The 15,587-nt window shown below is 45.5% G+C and overlaps 2 protein-coding genes across 2 annotated transcripts; one reads left to right on the top strand and one right to left on the bottom strand.

Moving 5' to 3' along the window:
- The first annotated feature begins 1,891 nt into the window (after positions 1–1,891).
- Positions 1,892–3,965, top strand: LOC119443780 (uncharacterized). The gene is made up of 5 exons (XM_049664517.1): positions 1,892–1,998; positions 2,100–2,156; positions 2,795–2,903; positions 3,324–3,429; positions 3,838–3,965. The coding sequence occupies exons 2-5, from the start codon at positions 2,137–2,139 to the stop codon at positions 3,963–3,965; spliced, it is 363 nt and encodes a 120-aa protein (XP_049520474.1). The 5' UTR covers positions 1,892–1,998; positions 2,100–2,136.
- Positions 3,966–5,524: 1,559 nt separating this feature from the next.
- Positions 5,525–8,181, bottom strand: LOC119443779 (putative nuclease HARBI1). The gene is made up of 3 exons (XM_037708460.2): positions 7,400–8,181; positions 7,185–7,326; positions 5,525–6,683 (listed from the first exon to the last, which is right to left on the bottom strand). Exons 1-3 carry the CDS (start codon positions 7,940–7,942, stop codon positions 6,211–6,213), a joined length of 1,158 nt encoding a protein of 385 aa, XP_037564388.1. The 5' UTR covers positions 7,943–8,181; the 3' UTR covers positions 5,525–6,210.
- Between the last annotated feature and the right edge of the window lie 7,406 nt (positions 8,182–15,587).

The raw sequence follows: 15,587 nt of genomic DNA, 5'->3' as shown, positions 1-15,587 counted from the left end.
AGTATTCGCATTTTTTGAGCCGTAGTCACACACGCGTCGATTCCGCATCCGAGCCAGTCCGAGCCATTTTGCTGTGCACAGGTAAGATGGCGGCTACGTAGAAGCAGCTGATCAGTGCGTGTCCGGCATTTAGTGTACCTTTGCACGTAACGCTGCACGATTAGATGAGTCTCGGCCTCCGTGGTGTGCTTTCGCCCGAGAAGAATTTCGGAAGCTGTGAACATCATGGAAACCGTGAAAGCGAAGCGCAAGGTGAGTAAACAACATCGACCTCTTGTGCCTAATGCCTAGACAGTCGCATCTGAACATCTGCGGTGGTCGCGGGATGCTCACATTTGCTTTTATTCGCACAGGATAGCCAAGAATCGATGAAGGTTGGAAAGCAGCACGATGTACTGCAGCAGATACTGGTAAGCAAACTTTTTCATTTCACAACGATCTGAACTGTCTGTCTCCGGGTGTGGGTGAAGTGCGCAGTGATAAATCCCCCCTACATGTTGGAAGTGGACTTAACCGGGGAAAACGATCTGTTATTTTGTTTGTTTGTGAAGTTTATTACGTTTCAGAAAAACAGTGATTATGTTGTGATAATGTTACAAAACATTGAGTAAGTGTAACCACTATTTTTAACGGCATGGTGAAATGATATGTGAAACGATACGACTTGTTGCTTGTATTAATTATGTAGGCGGCGCGCGGCGACGATTTCATCTCCATTGACATCATACGGAACCTCACGGCGACGGCGACGCCGACGGCAGAAATCTGCTTTGGAGTGTCCATATAATTTGTATCGCAATAAAACCCACCCCTTATGTGATGCCCCTACGGGGAACATTTAAGGTAAATGTTGTCGCAGTTTCACCTGAAAGGCGAAGCATCAATTGCGATAGCAAATTTGTAGCGAGCTATACGGAGTAATGATAGTAGCTTTATCAGCTGTATAAACTTGGGCATGCAGCAGCACCGGCAACACGCAGAACTGTTGTCGACGCCGTCGGCGTTTTGCCCGCGTTGGCACAATATGCGTGCGGCGTTGGTGACTGTTGCCGGAGCCTCTGATATAAATAGGCACTTGGTGCCGCAGCTGAACGTCGCCTCCCTTCCCTCCCCCTCTCGCGTTTGCTCTACATATATGGTGATTGTAAAGGAGGAAAGAGACGCCTACTTCTGAGCCCTTAAGGGAGCACGGCGCAGAACGCGCGTTTGTTCTCCGCCGTGGGTTCACTCCCTGTGAAAGCACGCGTCCCTCGCGCCCTTTCACTCGCACATACAGCGTTCGGCGGCGCGCGGCGACGATTTCATCTCCATTGACGTCATACGGAACAACACGGCGACGGCGACGGCGACGCCGATGGCAGAAATCTGCTTTGGAGTGTCCATATAATTGCTATCGCAATAATAAACTGAACTGAACTGAACTGAATTTGGTTTCACTGAGACCAGGGGCGCTATAACGTAAAATGATTCCAAGTTGGTTTGATTCCAAACTCCTGACGTCAAAATGACGCCGCAGAACATGCGTATGGGGGCGGGACACGACGACGTTTTTCAAACAGGCCAATCAGCAGCCTCCATCTTTGCCGGAAGCACGCTTTGCTTGTTTTTTACTCCTAAAGGGGCCGTATAGCAAGTTCATGTTAGATGTAAACGCCTAATAAATAGATCATTGTTTTTCGCTGACATTAAAACTGTTTTGTAATGTTTTGACGCGCAAGTGGTAGACGTGTATTGCCAATTATTAGCAAGTATTCGCATTTTTTGAGCCGTAGTCACACACGCGTCGATTCCGCATCCGAGCCAGTCCGAGCCATTTTGCTGTGCACAGGAAGATGGCGGCTACGTAGAAGCAGCTGATCAGTGCGTGTCCGGCATTTAGTGTACCTTTGCACGTAACGCTGCACGATTAGATGAGTCTCGGCCTCCGTGGTGTGCTTTCGCCCGAGAAGAATTTCGGAAGCTGTGAACATCATGGAAACCGTGAAAGCGAAGCGCAAGGTGAGTAAACAACATCGACCTCTTGTGCCTAATGCCTAGACAGTCGCATCTGAACATCTGCGGTGGTCGCGGGATGCTCACATTTGCTTTTATTCGCACAGGATAGCCAAGAATCGATGAAGGTTGGAAAGCAGCACGATGTACTGCAGCAGATACTGGTAAGCAAACTTTTTCATTTCACAACGATCTGAACTGTCTGTCTCCGGGTGTGGGTGAAGTGCGCAGTGATAAATCCCCCCTACATGTTGGAAGTGGACTTAACCGGGGAAAACGATCTGTTATTTTGTTTGTTTGTGAAGTTTGTTACGTTTCAGAAAAACAGTGATTATGTTGTGATAATGTTACAAAACATTGAGTAAGTGTAACCACTATTTTTTAACGGCATGGTGAAATGATATGTGAAACGATACGACTTGTTGCTTGTATTAATTTGCTGCGGTCCGGCGAAAATTGAAAGTACGAAAAAATGGCTGCACCTCCAGGACCCCGCGTATCGGCAGCTCAAACCACTCTGCTTGTTGAGTTTATGGAGCAGCACCCGTACTTGGCGAGAGGCGCCACAAGCCTCTCGCCAAGTATGAGTGCTGCGCATAAAAAAGCGTTGTGGAATGAGCTGACGGCCGCGCTCAACGCGCTAGGGCCGGCTGTAAAAACAGCCCGGTGCTGGCGCCAGCATTGGGCGCGAATTGTGCACGACTTAAAAAAACTTGCCGCGCAAGTTGGGTCGGAGAGGAGGTGAGCCTGCAGCTTTCAACATACTTTGGAACGTAAGCTCACTGTGTTCATGTTTTTGCAGGAAAACAGGAGGAGGCAGGTTGGGCGGGCTGGAGGGCCGTGTGTTGGACGTCTTGAGCCGCACCGGCCCAGGCTACGCGCCGGTCGATTTTTTTGCTGATGACGCCGAGGTGCGTAGTGTTTTGTGTTGCTATGTGGACCGGTTTGGGGAAGTTGCACTGTTCAGAGCTGATGAATGTTTTACTGCTTTGTGTTTATGTCTGTTTTCTTGCAATTAAGAACACGTGCCAGCACATATGATATCCATACTTTGCAGAAATGAAAATCTGCCCCCCCCCCCCCTATAATAACATAAGAAACCAATGCTGTTCAGAAATGTCCTGTGATTGATTATATGGTTCGTTACTCCGTGAAGCATGTGTAGTCACGAGTAATTCAGTTGATGTATCAAGCATATTCTGTACAGAGTGAATAAATTTGAATAGACTTGGCAAACAGTTCATGGAACTGAAGCAACAATAACAGTATTAAAATCATATTCATCAGGTGCAATGCTCACATAGTGTGTCTACTATGCTTTGTTATTGCAGCAGGCAAGCTCCAGCGAGGAAGAGGCCGCTGCCGCCCATGTGCCTCTCCCGACGGCCCCACCCCAAGTATCCGTGGGCACAGAGCCGGGGACGAGCGGCACTGCACGTAAGGCACTTTAACAGCAATTGAAATGCGAAGCCTTCAGAAGAAAGCACTGCCTGTTGTGAACTTTTAAACAGAAAAAAATTTATTTCACATAGTCACCTACAAAGAAACACAGCTAGTCCCTGCCATAATCTGACTGTGCAAGACGAAACTATATTCTGTTTGACTAATCATACCACTTGTAATGCAGCTTCTGTAGCGTTCAAGTTGTCGTGTAGAAATTAATATTGGTGCAGCATATTGTAGTGCTGTGGTGTCGCTTTATTTATTTATCCAACTGTAAGGTTTATATTGCCTACAGCTTGTTGCCGGGAATAGTTTCCTATGTTTCTACCTATGAACCAGTGAATGTTCAACATAGAAGGGCACAACAAATTTGTTATCCTCTTTGCCCATGTAATTTTTAAGGACCACCACCTCGGCAGCAGCCCCAAAGACCACCTCGGCTGCAGGGCAGCAGAGGAATGCGCGAGGCAGAGGCAGCTGGCGGAGGCTGCAAACGTGGAGGCTGTCGCCTTTCACCAGATGCTTCTTGAGCAACACAGACAAGTACGTACAACTCGCCCAGGTTGCAATTTTTTTAAGAGGGCATCTGTATTCACTGGGCTGAAGTGTTCATTGGTTTGTTTACTTATGTATCCTCTGTGAGATGCTTTCTCATTCTGTTACTTCGCAAATTACAAAGCATTTCCGTGGTTGCATGTACCGGCACAGCATGCTCATCTTTTGCAGGTAAATTCAGCTTATCACCGACATTGCTTTCTTAGTGACAAAGGTGGCTTGGTAGCATTTTCTGTCTTTGAACATGCTTATAACATAACAGATCATATACAGTTTGCACTTCAACTTCTCACGTCATATGCATACGTTCTCACTGCCCTCTAGAGTAATCGTGCTGAAAGTGTAACCCTTGCAAACACTGATGAAACGAACAATTTAATTTCGTTTCCTCTAGCTGCAGTAAGTGCATTTTTTTCGCAGCATCATCAACAACTGGTGGAGGAGCAGAGGGCCTCTCGCGTGGTGCAGCAGCAGTTGGTGGTGGAGACGAGGGGTTTGCGGGAGGCGACTGCCCTCGTCGCAGCCACCTTACGCCAGCTCGTGGCTGCCCTCGCCCGTGGCCTCCGCGAGCCGCCTCAGCCGTAGTTATATATATGTTGTTCATTATGTCATTTGTTTATTATTTAATGTTTCATAATGCATAATTTATTGCAAGTTTTTTCTTATGTTTAGTTCCACTTGCTGAGCAAGTTTGTCTCAGTGAGTGAACTGTATGTCTAATGTTTCATCTTTTTGGTTAGGTGTGTGCTTTCGTTTTGTTGTTTATGAGCTATTTATGTATTCATTGCTTTTCAAGGAACATGTTGACTAAGTAGTCACTTTTATTTTAGCCACAACAGTGTTTCACACACAAATGCTGTGATAACAGGTATTGAAATCCACTTTTATGATTTTCACACTATATTTATGTTGTTTCCAATCTTATTTGCCCTATGGAACCCACAAGTGGCCATATTATTTATTTTAGCAACACGTGCGTGTTACTTGCAATAGTTATTGTGATATATCAGGTTTCCATACCGGTGATAGCAATGCAATCTAGTCCCCATTGATGTTGAGAATTTTTTATTCATCCAATGTAGCCATTATTTTACTACATTCACTGCCAGGCTGTTCTTGTTGGCCTTGTTATATGTCAGATTATCGAAGTGCACGGTATTTTTTCACGTCTGTCATTCCTTAAAGGCGCCGGACTGCACTTTCACAAGGGTGGCCCTATTGTGGCAGTATTTATTACTAATAGCATCTATTTTGTGCTACAAACACGGATGCATAACACGCAAGTCTTGCAACACCTTTTTGTGCTGTGAAGTTGCTGGGTGAACGCAATTGATCGTGGATGAGCCCAAAGAAAAACAGTGTCAATGACAGACATTTATGTGATTTAATGTGTGCCAGCAGCCTTTCACAATGTATTAGATCCCATTTAGTGGAAACCGTACTGTCACTTTGGCACCGTGAAATCGTACCCTGTGTACATTTATTTGTATCATGATGACTGTTATTCACTTCGAATAAAACATGACACTGAAGATGTGTTGAAATTGTTCGTTTACTGTAGGGACATGAAGGAACGAGTTTCAAGAACATCACTGGCACTTGATATCACTTTTTACAAATATATGTACAGTTATACAACTATGTACAAATGAATGTACATCCAAGGGAGCATCATGTGCTTGACATGCCAGGCGATCTGTGTCAGCATGACTTGGCCTGTTGAAAAGGAACTGTGCGGAGGCTGTGTGGCAAAGCTGTGTGGGGCCTGCAAGGTGTGCAAGAACAGTACATATGATGGAGCGAAAAGTGTGCTTTGCTGCGGCCCAAGCAGGAAGCGAGGAGACGAAGTCCAATATCCTCCCATGCACACTGCAGACGGCGGTGACAGTGGCGGTGATGCCAGTAGATAAATGCATCAAGACGACAGTAGCAATAGCAGCAGCAGCAATTCAACTAGCAAACTCCTGCTGCCCAGAGAAGTGGCTACGACATTCTGCTAATGACCACAACGTTGTCTATCCACAGCTACTAAGTAGTGTCACAGTGGAATGATGCAATAATCTCCAGTTGCGACAGCTCATTGGTACACGCTATGTGAAATGAATGGTGGTAATTTAGCAGATTCTATAAAAAAACACCACGCTTTCCACTCATGCCAATACGCCTTCACGTTGGTTCCTTCTCTTTATTAGGCATATGTGCCTGACACTGCAGGCACGTTTACTGCTGCTGCCGACGCAGCCGCCTTCGCAGGTAGTGCTGGTGCTGCTGTCGTGTGGTTCCGAATAATGCAATTACATTGTCACGGGCAGCACATCCTTTCAGGTACATTATGCGTGCTGCCCTCACTCGGGGAACTACAAGTGGGAGGGGGCCACCGTTTGCATCGTCACTGCTGCTGTTGCTGCTGTCATCATCATCAACCTCATCAAACGCACTGTCACCTTCATCAAGACACAAATTGTGCAACACTGCACACGCTGCAACGATGTTTGCTGCGCGGTCTGGTTCATAGTGGAGGGCACGGTACCTCTGAAGGCAGCGGAAGCGGCTCTTCAGAAGTCCAATGCAGCGTTCCACTACAGACCGCATGGAAGCGTGTGCAGTGTTGTACCTGCCTTCTGCAGTGTGAGCGGGAGGATGGCCTGGGACCGGAGTCAGGAGCCATGGTTCCAGGGGGTAGCCGCTGTCACCTGCACGAGCATAAAAATGGTATCAAATCAAATGCGCATGGTTGAGCTAGTGAAGCATGAGTCAGGTTACATACACCTACTACACAGAGGCTGTAATAAAATAATGTACAGGCTGAGCACTTGATGCTGCTGTGATCAGCACAGATAACAATAGCTGGTGGTAAATAGTAAACTTCATATTATTAGCATCCAGCAAGGTGGCCGTTTGGCCGAGTTGTCTGTATTCTCGAATTAATGTCAGTGTAAAAAATAATGGGGCAAGACAAACGTTAATTGTTTCGTAATGTACACTAATTTACATTAGCTTGCAATACAGCAGTTAAATGTCATTTTGCTGCAAGCAGATACTCATTAAAAAAAATTACCAGCCCGCCTATGTAACCTATACTTAACACGCTACTATAATATAAACGGTTAGGGCTTCTAACATATATTCTTACGGCGGGAGTACACTTTACTGTGTGCTGCTAGGCAACTGTATGAATTTTCCCCTCTGCTCACCGAGGAGGTGCTCGCCGGCCTTGGCAATGTGTCCCTCCTGGAAACGACGACGCAACCACGTCGTTCTCCAGACGTGTGCGTCGTGATCCGACCCCGGTCGCAGAGCGTCGACGGCCAGAATCCGCATGCCTTCGTCGCAAATCTGACGAAAGCGTGCACAGCATCAGCCACGCGTTGCTATGAAAGGCAAATTAGACAAACATGACGATACTTACGAACATGCTGTTAAGGGCATAGAAGCCTTTGCGGCACATGTATGCCGCCTTGTTGTCGCCCTTCGGTGCGATGATGGCAATAAGGCTGCCGTCCACGCAGCCGATGACGCCGGGAATGCCGCCGCGTCGAAGGAACCCTTCTTTCACGGCCGCCTTTTCCTCCGACGTCCTCGGGTAGTGGACCCACTTGTTCCGAGTCCCGGCGTGGACGATTGCCTCCGCCACGCGTCGCACGCACTTGCTGACCGCAGGCTGCGTCACGCCAATCGTCTCCTCGCTCCCAACGGACCCCTGAAAGCTGCCCGTCGCGAAGAAACGCAACGCGCACAACACTTGTCGCTCCACCGACAGCGCTGTTGATCGCACGCCTCCGAGCTCCTCCGCCACTTCGTCGCACAGCCACCGCACAGTTTCCTTCCTCAGACGAAAGTGCTGCCGAAACACGTCGTCTGGCATGTCAAACGCGTCCTCGGCCTCCCTCCTTCCGCGCCTCCGCCCGAGCTGACGAGCCGCCGCCGCCAGCACCAGCAAGAACGCCGCCATTTTTTATTCCAAACGGAACGGGTCACTCGCCGGTGATTCCGCGATGTTTCCTGTTTTGATCGGCATAATTTAGCATAAGTAGTGCGTAAACGTCACTATGACGTGTCAGTTTTTGCGGTTTCGTGATGTCGCTTGACGCATCGGCGAGGTGGGCGCGGCCTCGGAAATATGAGCCAATCAGCGAGCGGCGCTCGTGGATTTGGAATCAAAACAGTTTGGAATCATTTTACGTTATAGCGCCCCAGGTAGATAGGCTTTCTAGCAGTACATTATATTCTACTTTTAAGTTGTGCACACCATTTCCAGATAACATGAGAGTGCTGCCGTCAGCATATATAATGAATTGAGCTTTAGTATCGATATTTACAATTTCATTGATGTAGACGTTAAATAAAAGCGGTCCTAGTACGCTTCCTGGTGGTACGCCAAATCTGTTCATTGGGAAAGATGACATGTGACCGTTCGCGCATACAGTGTGAAATCTGTCACTTAGATAAGATTTTAATAGAGATAAACAGATACCACATTTCCGTAACGCTCCAGTTTTTCTAACAAGTTTTATGGCTGAGGTAGTCGAATGCCTTACTAAAGTCTATAAATAAAGCAAGCGTATAGATATTCATTTCTATGTTTTTTTAATATGTTTTCCTTTATTGACAGTAGGGCTCTTTCTGTTGACCTATGTTTCCTAAATTCGTGTCGCGCATTAGTTATAAAACCAAATTTACCAAAGAAATTGTCCATAGGACAGTAAATAATTTCCTCGAGGCCCTTCGAATACACAGGCAACACGGAAATTGGCCTGTAGTTGTTTGGGTCATTAGGACTGCCGCCTTTCAAAATTGCCGAAACTTTAGCGTACTTCTTCATTGCTTTGGTAAATACGCCTGATTGAAGCATTAAATTAAGTATGTCAGCAATAACAGGGGAAATGAAAGTTATGCAATGCTTAATGGGCCTTAACTCTAGGTTATTGATGTCTAAGCCTTAGTGTTATTTAAGGAATTAAATGTGGTACACACTTCATATTTTGTCGGTAGGCTGAAAGTAAATGCTATCGGCAACAATACTAAAATTTGTGGTTCCCGAAGTTGCTGCGAAGAGGAAGTAGGCAGAAGAATGGCAGTGTTAACGATTGATCAAAGTAATTTGCAAGGGCCTCACCCCTCAATTCAGTACCGTCATGAAATACACTGGTTGGAACGCTTGTTTTCGTAGGACGGCCAAGAACGTGATTGATTATTTTCCATGTCTTACTAGGGTGCTGCCTTGTGGCAGTTAAGAAAAGCTGCTCATAATAAGCCCGTTTAGCACGCCTAAGTTCCGAATTTAATTGGTTTCAAAAAATGTTTAATTCTTTTAAATGCAGTGTAGAACGTGAGTGTAAAAATGAATTATACATAAAATTTTTACGTCTTATCATTTTGAAGTGTTCTTTCGTTATCCACGGCTTTCTTGCTTTCTTCGGCGGTCTTATTTGTTTCATAGGAAAATGCCTTTCATATACTTTTAATAATGTTTTAATAAATTCATTGTAAGCCTCATTGAAGTCTGTTTTTTCTAAGACAGAAGACCAGTCTCGCTTCATTATTTCACTCTTAAAGGCTACCAGCCTCCTCTGCGAAATATACTGAACAGTGAAAATTTCTATATCATCATTTCTCATGCCTTTTTCGTTTTTGTACTGTGCATAAACAGGACAGTGATCCCTCAGGTCCGAAACAGTAGTACCAGCGGTGTAAATATTAGTTTCGATGTTTGTTACCAGAAGGTCGAGGCATAACAATGTGGAACATGTAATGCGAGATGGTGTGGTAAATAAATTTTTGAAACCAGACGCCGGCTATAATGTATCAAATTCCCTAGGGGCGTTGCTGTCTTCCAAAGTATTAATATTGAAGTCGCCACCGCATGTCAGGTGAAAGTTATTCTTGCAGATCAAATCCAAGAAAGATTCGCAAAATTCAATGAAACGCCTGCAGTTTCCATCTGGTGGGCGATAGACTACAGCAAGTACTTCACTATTATTTAGTATTGTTAGAAGTTCATAGTCTTCTGTTGACACGCAGTACTCATGTGCCAAAACACATTTCTTCTGTTTAGTCACAAAAAGCGCAACACCTCCTCCACGTTTTTCTGGCCTATTGAGAAAGAAACTATCGTATCCATGCAGCTCCAACTTGCTCCTACCAGTTGTATACCAGGGTTCAGATAACACAGTAACATCCAGTATAAATCATAATTGGTCTAAATAAAGTGAGATATCATCCTGTTTATTCACTGTAGAACGGGTGTTAATATGTAAAACTGATTGGCAAGACGGATAACTAGATTTGATAGCGGAAGGTGACACTAATTTTAGGTATACGCAACCGTTATCTATTGTGAGATTATGCGGAAAGGCTCAGCTCACGCCGTCACGTGCGCCTGCGCGGTTGCGATTGTCAGCCCTCGAAAATACCTTATCAATGCCATGCTCATTCAGAACGTGCGCGGAGGGCCTATCGTCAGTTTGCTTCGCATAAATTTTCCCGTTGAACGACTAGACAGATTTCCATTCGTATTCACATTTCTTCTTGACGGCAAGAGCTAGAAGTTTCTTTAAGGCTGGGCAAAGATGCTCGTTGACATAGATAGCGTTTCCTGTGGTCAGTCCGACGTATTTATTTGTGAGACGAGCTCTCTTTGCCTTCTTTAGAATGCTGCCTTGCTTTGCGCGTGACTTAAACTGGACGATGATGTTACTTTTGCTGGCATCTCTAGTCGGCGCTCGATGACAGGCCTCGATATCGCCTTCAGTTATCGGCTCACTTATGGCACCGCCAATCTTGGACACAATATTTAGAACAGATGCATCGTCTTGTTGTAGTGCTCCTTGAATTTCTAGGTTTGGCTTCCTCGAGTACTGTACTGCGAGAACAAGCCCTGTGCCGAGATCCCGGCTTCTGCTTTCAAGACACTTGCATTCGGCACGAAGTACTGCGTTCTCACTTTCAAGATTCATGCTCCTCGCAACCACATCGTCCAGTTTTTTCTTTTGCTCCTCGATTGAACTGATGGCAAACTCAAGAGTTTGTGCCTTATTTCTCTGCTTGTTTTTTTTTTTAGGTTCCTGATTTCATTTCGCAAATCCATTTCAAAGGAATCGTGGAGTTTTCATTTATCATCTCTTCCTTTAGCTTGAGGAGCTCTGCCTTCACTTCATCGTTGAGCTTAGTTATGTCTTTTGTCATTTTTCAGTACAGACGGGCAAATACAAGTGAATTCGAAATTCGCTATTTGGCAGTAGCGACGAAGCCTCGAGATGCAACAGGGAATAAATGGGCAATATAATGCAAACACGAACCTGTGATAAAAATACCGGAAAGTTAAGCCCGTGCACACAGCTGTTGCTGCTGCCAGGCTTCGGAAACTCCGCTGGTTTTTTGTCCAGGCGAATTGCTGTGCCATCCATGAGATGGATGCGAAACCAAAGTCGCTTTTCCTTTTTTTTTCTTGTCAACCCTCTCTCAACTGTCGTTTCTCTCTCGCCTTCAACTATCGGCGGCGCGGCTGGCGCGGCCAGCGCTCGTCGTCGGCCGTGCTGATAACGGCCAAAATGCCGCAATTTTTTTTCTGGCATTATGCGGTCCGTTTTGCGGTTTTCGCCTTCCGCGCTAGCAGTGTGGTCCGTGTGGTACCCTACCGTCGCACGTTTGTCTGCTTTACCCCGCAATGTCTCGCAGTTGTCGCTGTTCGTGTGTGGTTCAATGGTGAAGTCGAGGTTTTGACGGAAGCCCGTCTGGTCGGGAGGCATCATGAAGAAGGGTAAAAAGAAGGACACCGACCACAGAAAGAATACAAGAAAAGACGTTTCGACTCCCCTTGTGCTACCTGGGAAAGTGCGTAAGATATACATGTACTAAAATAATAGCAATGATTCATGAGGCAATGACTATGAAATGAAGAATCCATTGAGAAAGAATGACAAGATATTTAAAATATTTAAGATACAGTAATTCGCAAGAAGCACTACTGCATAAACAGAGCCCTTGAACCACAAGGGCCTGGAGGCATGTGCTATAAAAAGCTACTATCACAGCGGCATCCTCTGGAGAGAGGATGCGCTACGACCTTAATGGGCTGGACATGCAGGACCACATCGTTCAAGAAATCGACGACTGCTTTGGCGTTAAAAAGCGGTTCTTCACCAAGAAACATGATGGGATGAAGAGGCACATGATACCGGTACGCTTGAGGAAAATATTTCTTTCTCTCTGTTTCAGCTTCCCGACACTCCACGAGGACATGGAGGACGGTCAGCCTCTCACCACGTCTACCACAGGCTGGTGGTTCATCACCAGTAAGCAAAAAATTGTGGGTGCCATATGTATGTCCTATTCTTAGACGACAGAACAGGACATCAGTTCTTCGTGTTTTCGTCACGGGGGCCAGAAACCTAACTGTGGTTTTATCAAGTGAAGCTTATTATTTCTTTCCGCATCCCACAAGCGTTGCCAGTGGCTTCGCAGTTTCTTTCGCAGGAAAGGCTTCAAATCTGTTGCAGGAACAGCAGCTGTACGGAGATGTAATGCCTGAGATGTAACTGATGTGGCCATTTGGTCTGCTCGAACATTACCCTCAATGCCTCTATGGCCGGGCACCCAGCACATAATCACATGCTGGTTAGATATATACGCTTTACACAGAATGGAATAGAGTGATTGCAATGCTTGCACAACACTTTGCGATTCTGTAAATATGATAGTCTTTTTAAGTTTTGATTTCATTATATACTTTACAGCCGATAATATTGCATAGGCCTCAGCCGTAAAGATACTTGTCTCCGGGTGCAGTACACCGGATTCCGAAAACGATGGACCGATGGCTGCATAAGATACCCTGGCATGTGACTTGGAAGCGTCTGCGTAAAACTCTGTACACGAGTATTTAGATTGGAGTTCTAAGAAATGCATTCTAATGTGTGTCTCTGGCGCGTGTTTAGTGACCTCTACGAACGATGCGTCACACTCTATGAGCTGCCACTGCCACGGCGGCAACAGTTTCGCTGGAGACATAGGACATTGTTAAAGCAGCGGAACACCCATTTCCTCAGTAAGGTTCCTCAAACGCAAAGAGAACGGCTTTCTCGCTGCAGGTCGATTATGGAAGAATGTGGAAGCGGTCACGTCATTTATAGTTGAATAAGAGGGATGTTCAATGTTTGCTTGTACTTTCAGAAAATATGTAAAACTGCTGTATGACCGCTGCAGATGAAGTGACCACTGATTAGACTCTACGTAGAGGCTCTGGATTGGACTTGTCCTGAAAGCACCAGTCGCGAGACGGATACCCAAGTGGTGAACGGGGTCTAGTATTTTTAACGCACTTGGCGTTGCAGAATTATAAATTGTTGACCCGTAATCAAGGCGTGAGAGGACAAGACTTTTATACAAGTTAAGCAAACACTTTCGATCACTACCCCAAGTCGTACGCGACAGAAGCTTGAAAAGGTTCATTGTCTTCAGGCATTTTTCCCTCAGATGCTTAAGACGAGGAATAAATGTGAGTTTACAATCTAAAATGATTCCTAAAAACTTGTGCTCGCTGCTCACAGAGAGCGCATCTCCTTTGATTGCAACACTTGGGACTGGCGTTACGCCTCTCTTGTTAGTAAAGAGTAGGCAAGTGCTCTTCTGGGCATTTACTTTAAAACCATTTTCATCTGCCCATTCGGACAATTTGTTTATTCCAAGCTGCACTTGTCGTTCGCAGATGGCAATATTGCATGACTTGAAGGCTATTTGCACATCGTCGACATAAATGGAATAAAACATTCTACGTGGGATGACAGTGTGCAGGGAATTCATTTTTACAATAAATAGTGTGCAACTAAGCACGCCTCCCTGTGGCACACCGGTCTCTTGGGTGAATGACTTAGACAAAGTGTTACCCACTCTTACGCGGAATGTGCGATTAGATAGGTAACCTTCGATTGTATTTAACATGTTGCCACGGACACCCATCGCCGAAAGATCTCGGAGAATGCCGTAGCGCCATGTCGTGCCGTAAGCTTTTTCTAGGTCGAGAAACACTGAGAAGCAGAACTGCTTATGTATAAAAGCATCCCTAATATAAGACTCAATGCGAACAAGGTGGTCTGTTGTCTACATACCTTCCCTGAAACCACATTGCAAGGGGTCTAGTAGTTTTTTTTTTCAAGGAAACAGATTAAGCGCCTGTTTATCATTTTTTCAAATAGTTTGCACAGGCAGCTTGTTAGGGCTATTGGCCTGTAGCTGCTGGCTAGGGATGGGTCTTTGCCTTGTTTAAGCACGGGGATGACTATAGCTTCCTTCCACGAGGACGGGATATACCCATCCGCCCACATGGAATTGAAAAGATACAGGAGTGTTTTCAGAGTTTCAGGATGTAGGTACTTAATCATTTCATATATGACACGATCACCGCCTGGCGCCGAGTTATTGCAGCAAGCGAGGGATGGCTTCAGTTCAGTTAAAGTAAATGGATAGTTGTAGGCCTCACTCGATGAACCTTTACCTTTAAGGGGCTGCCGTTCTTCGCGTTCTTTTAAGCTCACAAATTTTTTTGTGTAATGGGACGCACTTTGTGTAATGGTTCGAAGTGTTCGCCCAGACAATCTGCCTGGTCTTCCAGGCTCTCACCTCGGCTACTGACTAAGGGTAATGGGTGTACCTCCCGGCCTTTTAATTTATTTACTCGATTCCACACTTTTGTCTCATCAGTGTAACAATTTATACCGGAGATGTACTTCTCCCAACTCTCCCTTAAAGCACGTCGATGCGTTCTTCTACCCTGCGACTTAATTTGTTTTAAACTAATCAAGTTTTCGGCAGTTGGTGAGTCCCGAAGTCGTACCAAGCTTTATTTTGATTTTTCCGTGCTTGTTTACATTCTTCATTCCACCGCGGGATGCGACGTTTATTCGCAAGTCCGTTAGTTTGACGGATGCATATCGTGGCATCGTCAATTATAAAGGCTGTTATATAGGCCACAGCGTCTTCTATATTAAAGGAGGCAATATCATCCGTGGTTAAATATGTGCGTTCTCGGAAAAATTCCCAGTTACCCGTGTCAACTTTCCATTGGGGAATGTGTGGTGAGCATGTATCTTGTTTTGTTAAGTATAATTGGGAAATGGCCGCTCCCAAAGGGGTTCCTGAGAACAGACCACTCCAGGTACGGAATTAGAGTACTCGATACTATACTTAAATCAATGGCTGAGTATGTGTTATGTGTAACGCTGTAATAAGTTGGCTCTTTCTTGTTAAGTATAGATGCACCTGAAGAAAACAGAAAATTTTCTATAAGGCGTCCTCGCGCATCTAAACGAGAGTCTCCCCATAAGGGGCTATGAGCGTTCACATCACCAACAACTATGTATGGCGGAGGAAGTTCATCAATGAAGCTTTGAAACTGTGTCTTGGAAAGTTGATAACAAGGAGGGACGTAAATCGAACTAATTGTGACTAGCTTACCGAACAGTACTGCTCGGACAGCAACTGCCTCAAGGGAAGTTCGGAGGTTTAATTGCCGACAGGCAACACATTTATCGACTATTATAGCGACACCGCCCGACGAGGCGATAGCGTCGTTGCGGTCCTTCCTAAAAATGCTTTGAGAT

The sequence above is a fragment of the Dermacentor silvarum genome, chromosome 3 (assembly GCF_013339745.2).
Source record: "Dermacentor silvarum isolate Dsil-2018 chromosome 3, BIME_Dsil_1.4, whole genome shotgun sequence".
Lineage (NCBI taxonomy): Eukaryota > Metazoa > Arthropoda > Arachnida > Ixodida > Ixodidae > Dermacentor > Dermacentor silvarum.
The sequence above is the reverse complement of the archived record's forward strand: the minus strand, read 5'-3'. Positions and strand labels throughout refer to the sequence as shown.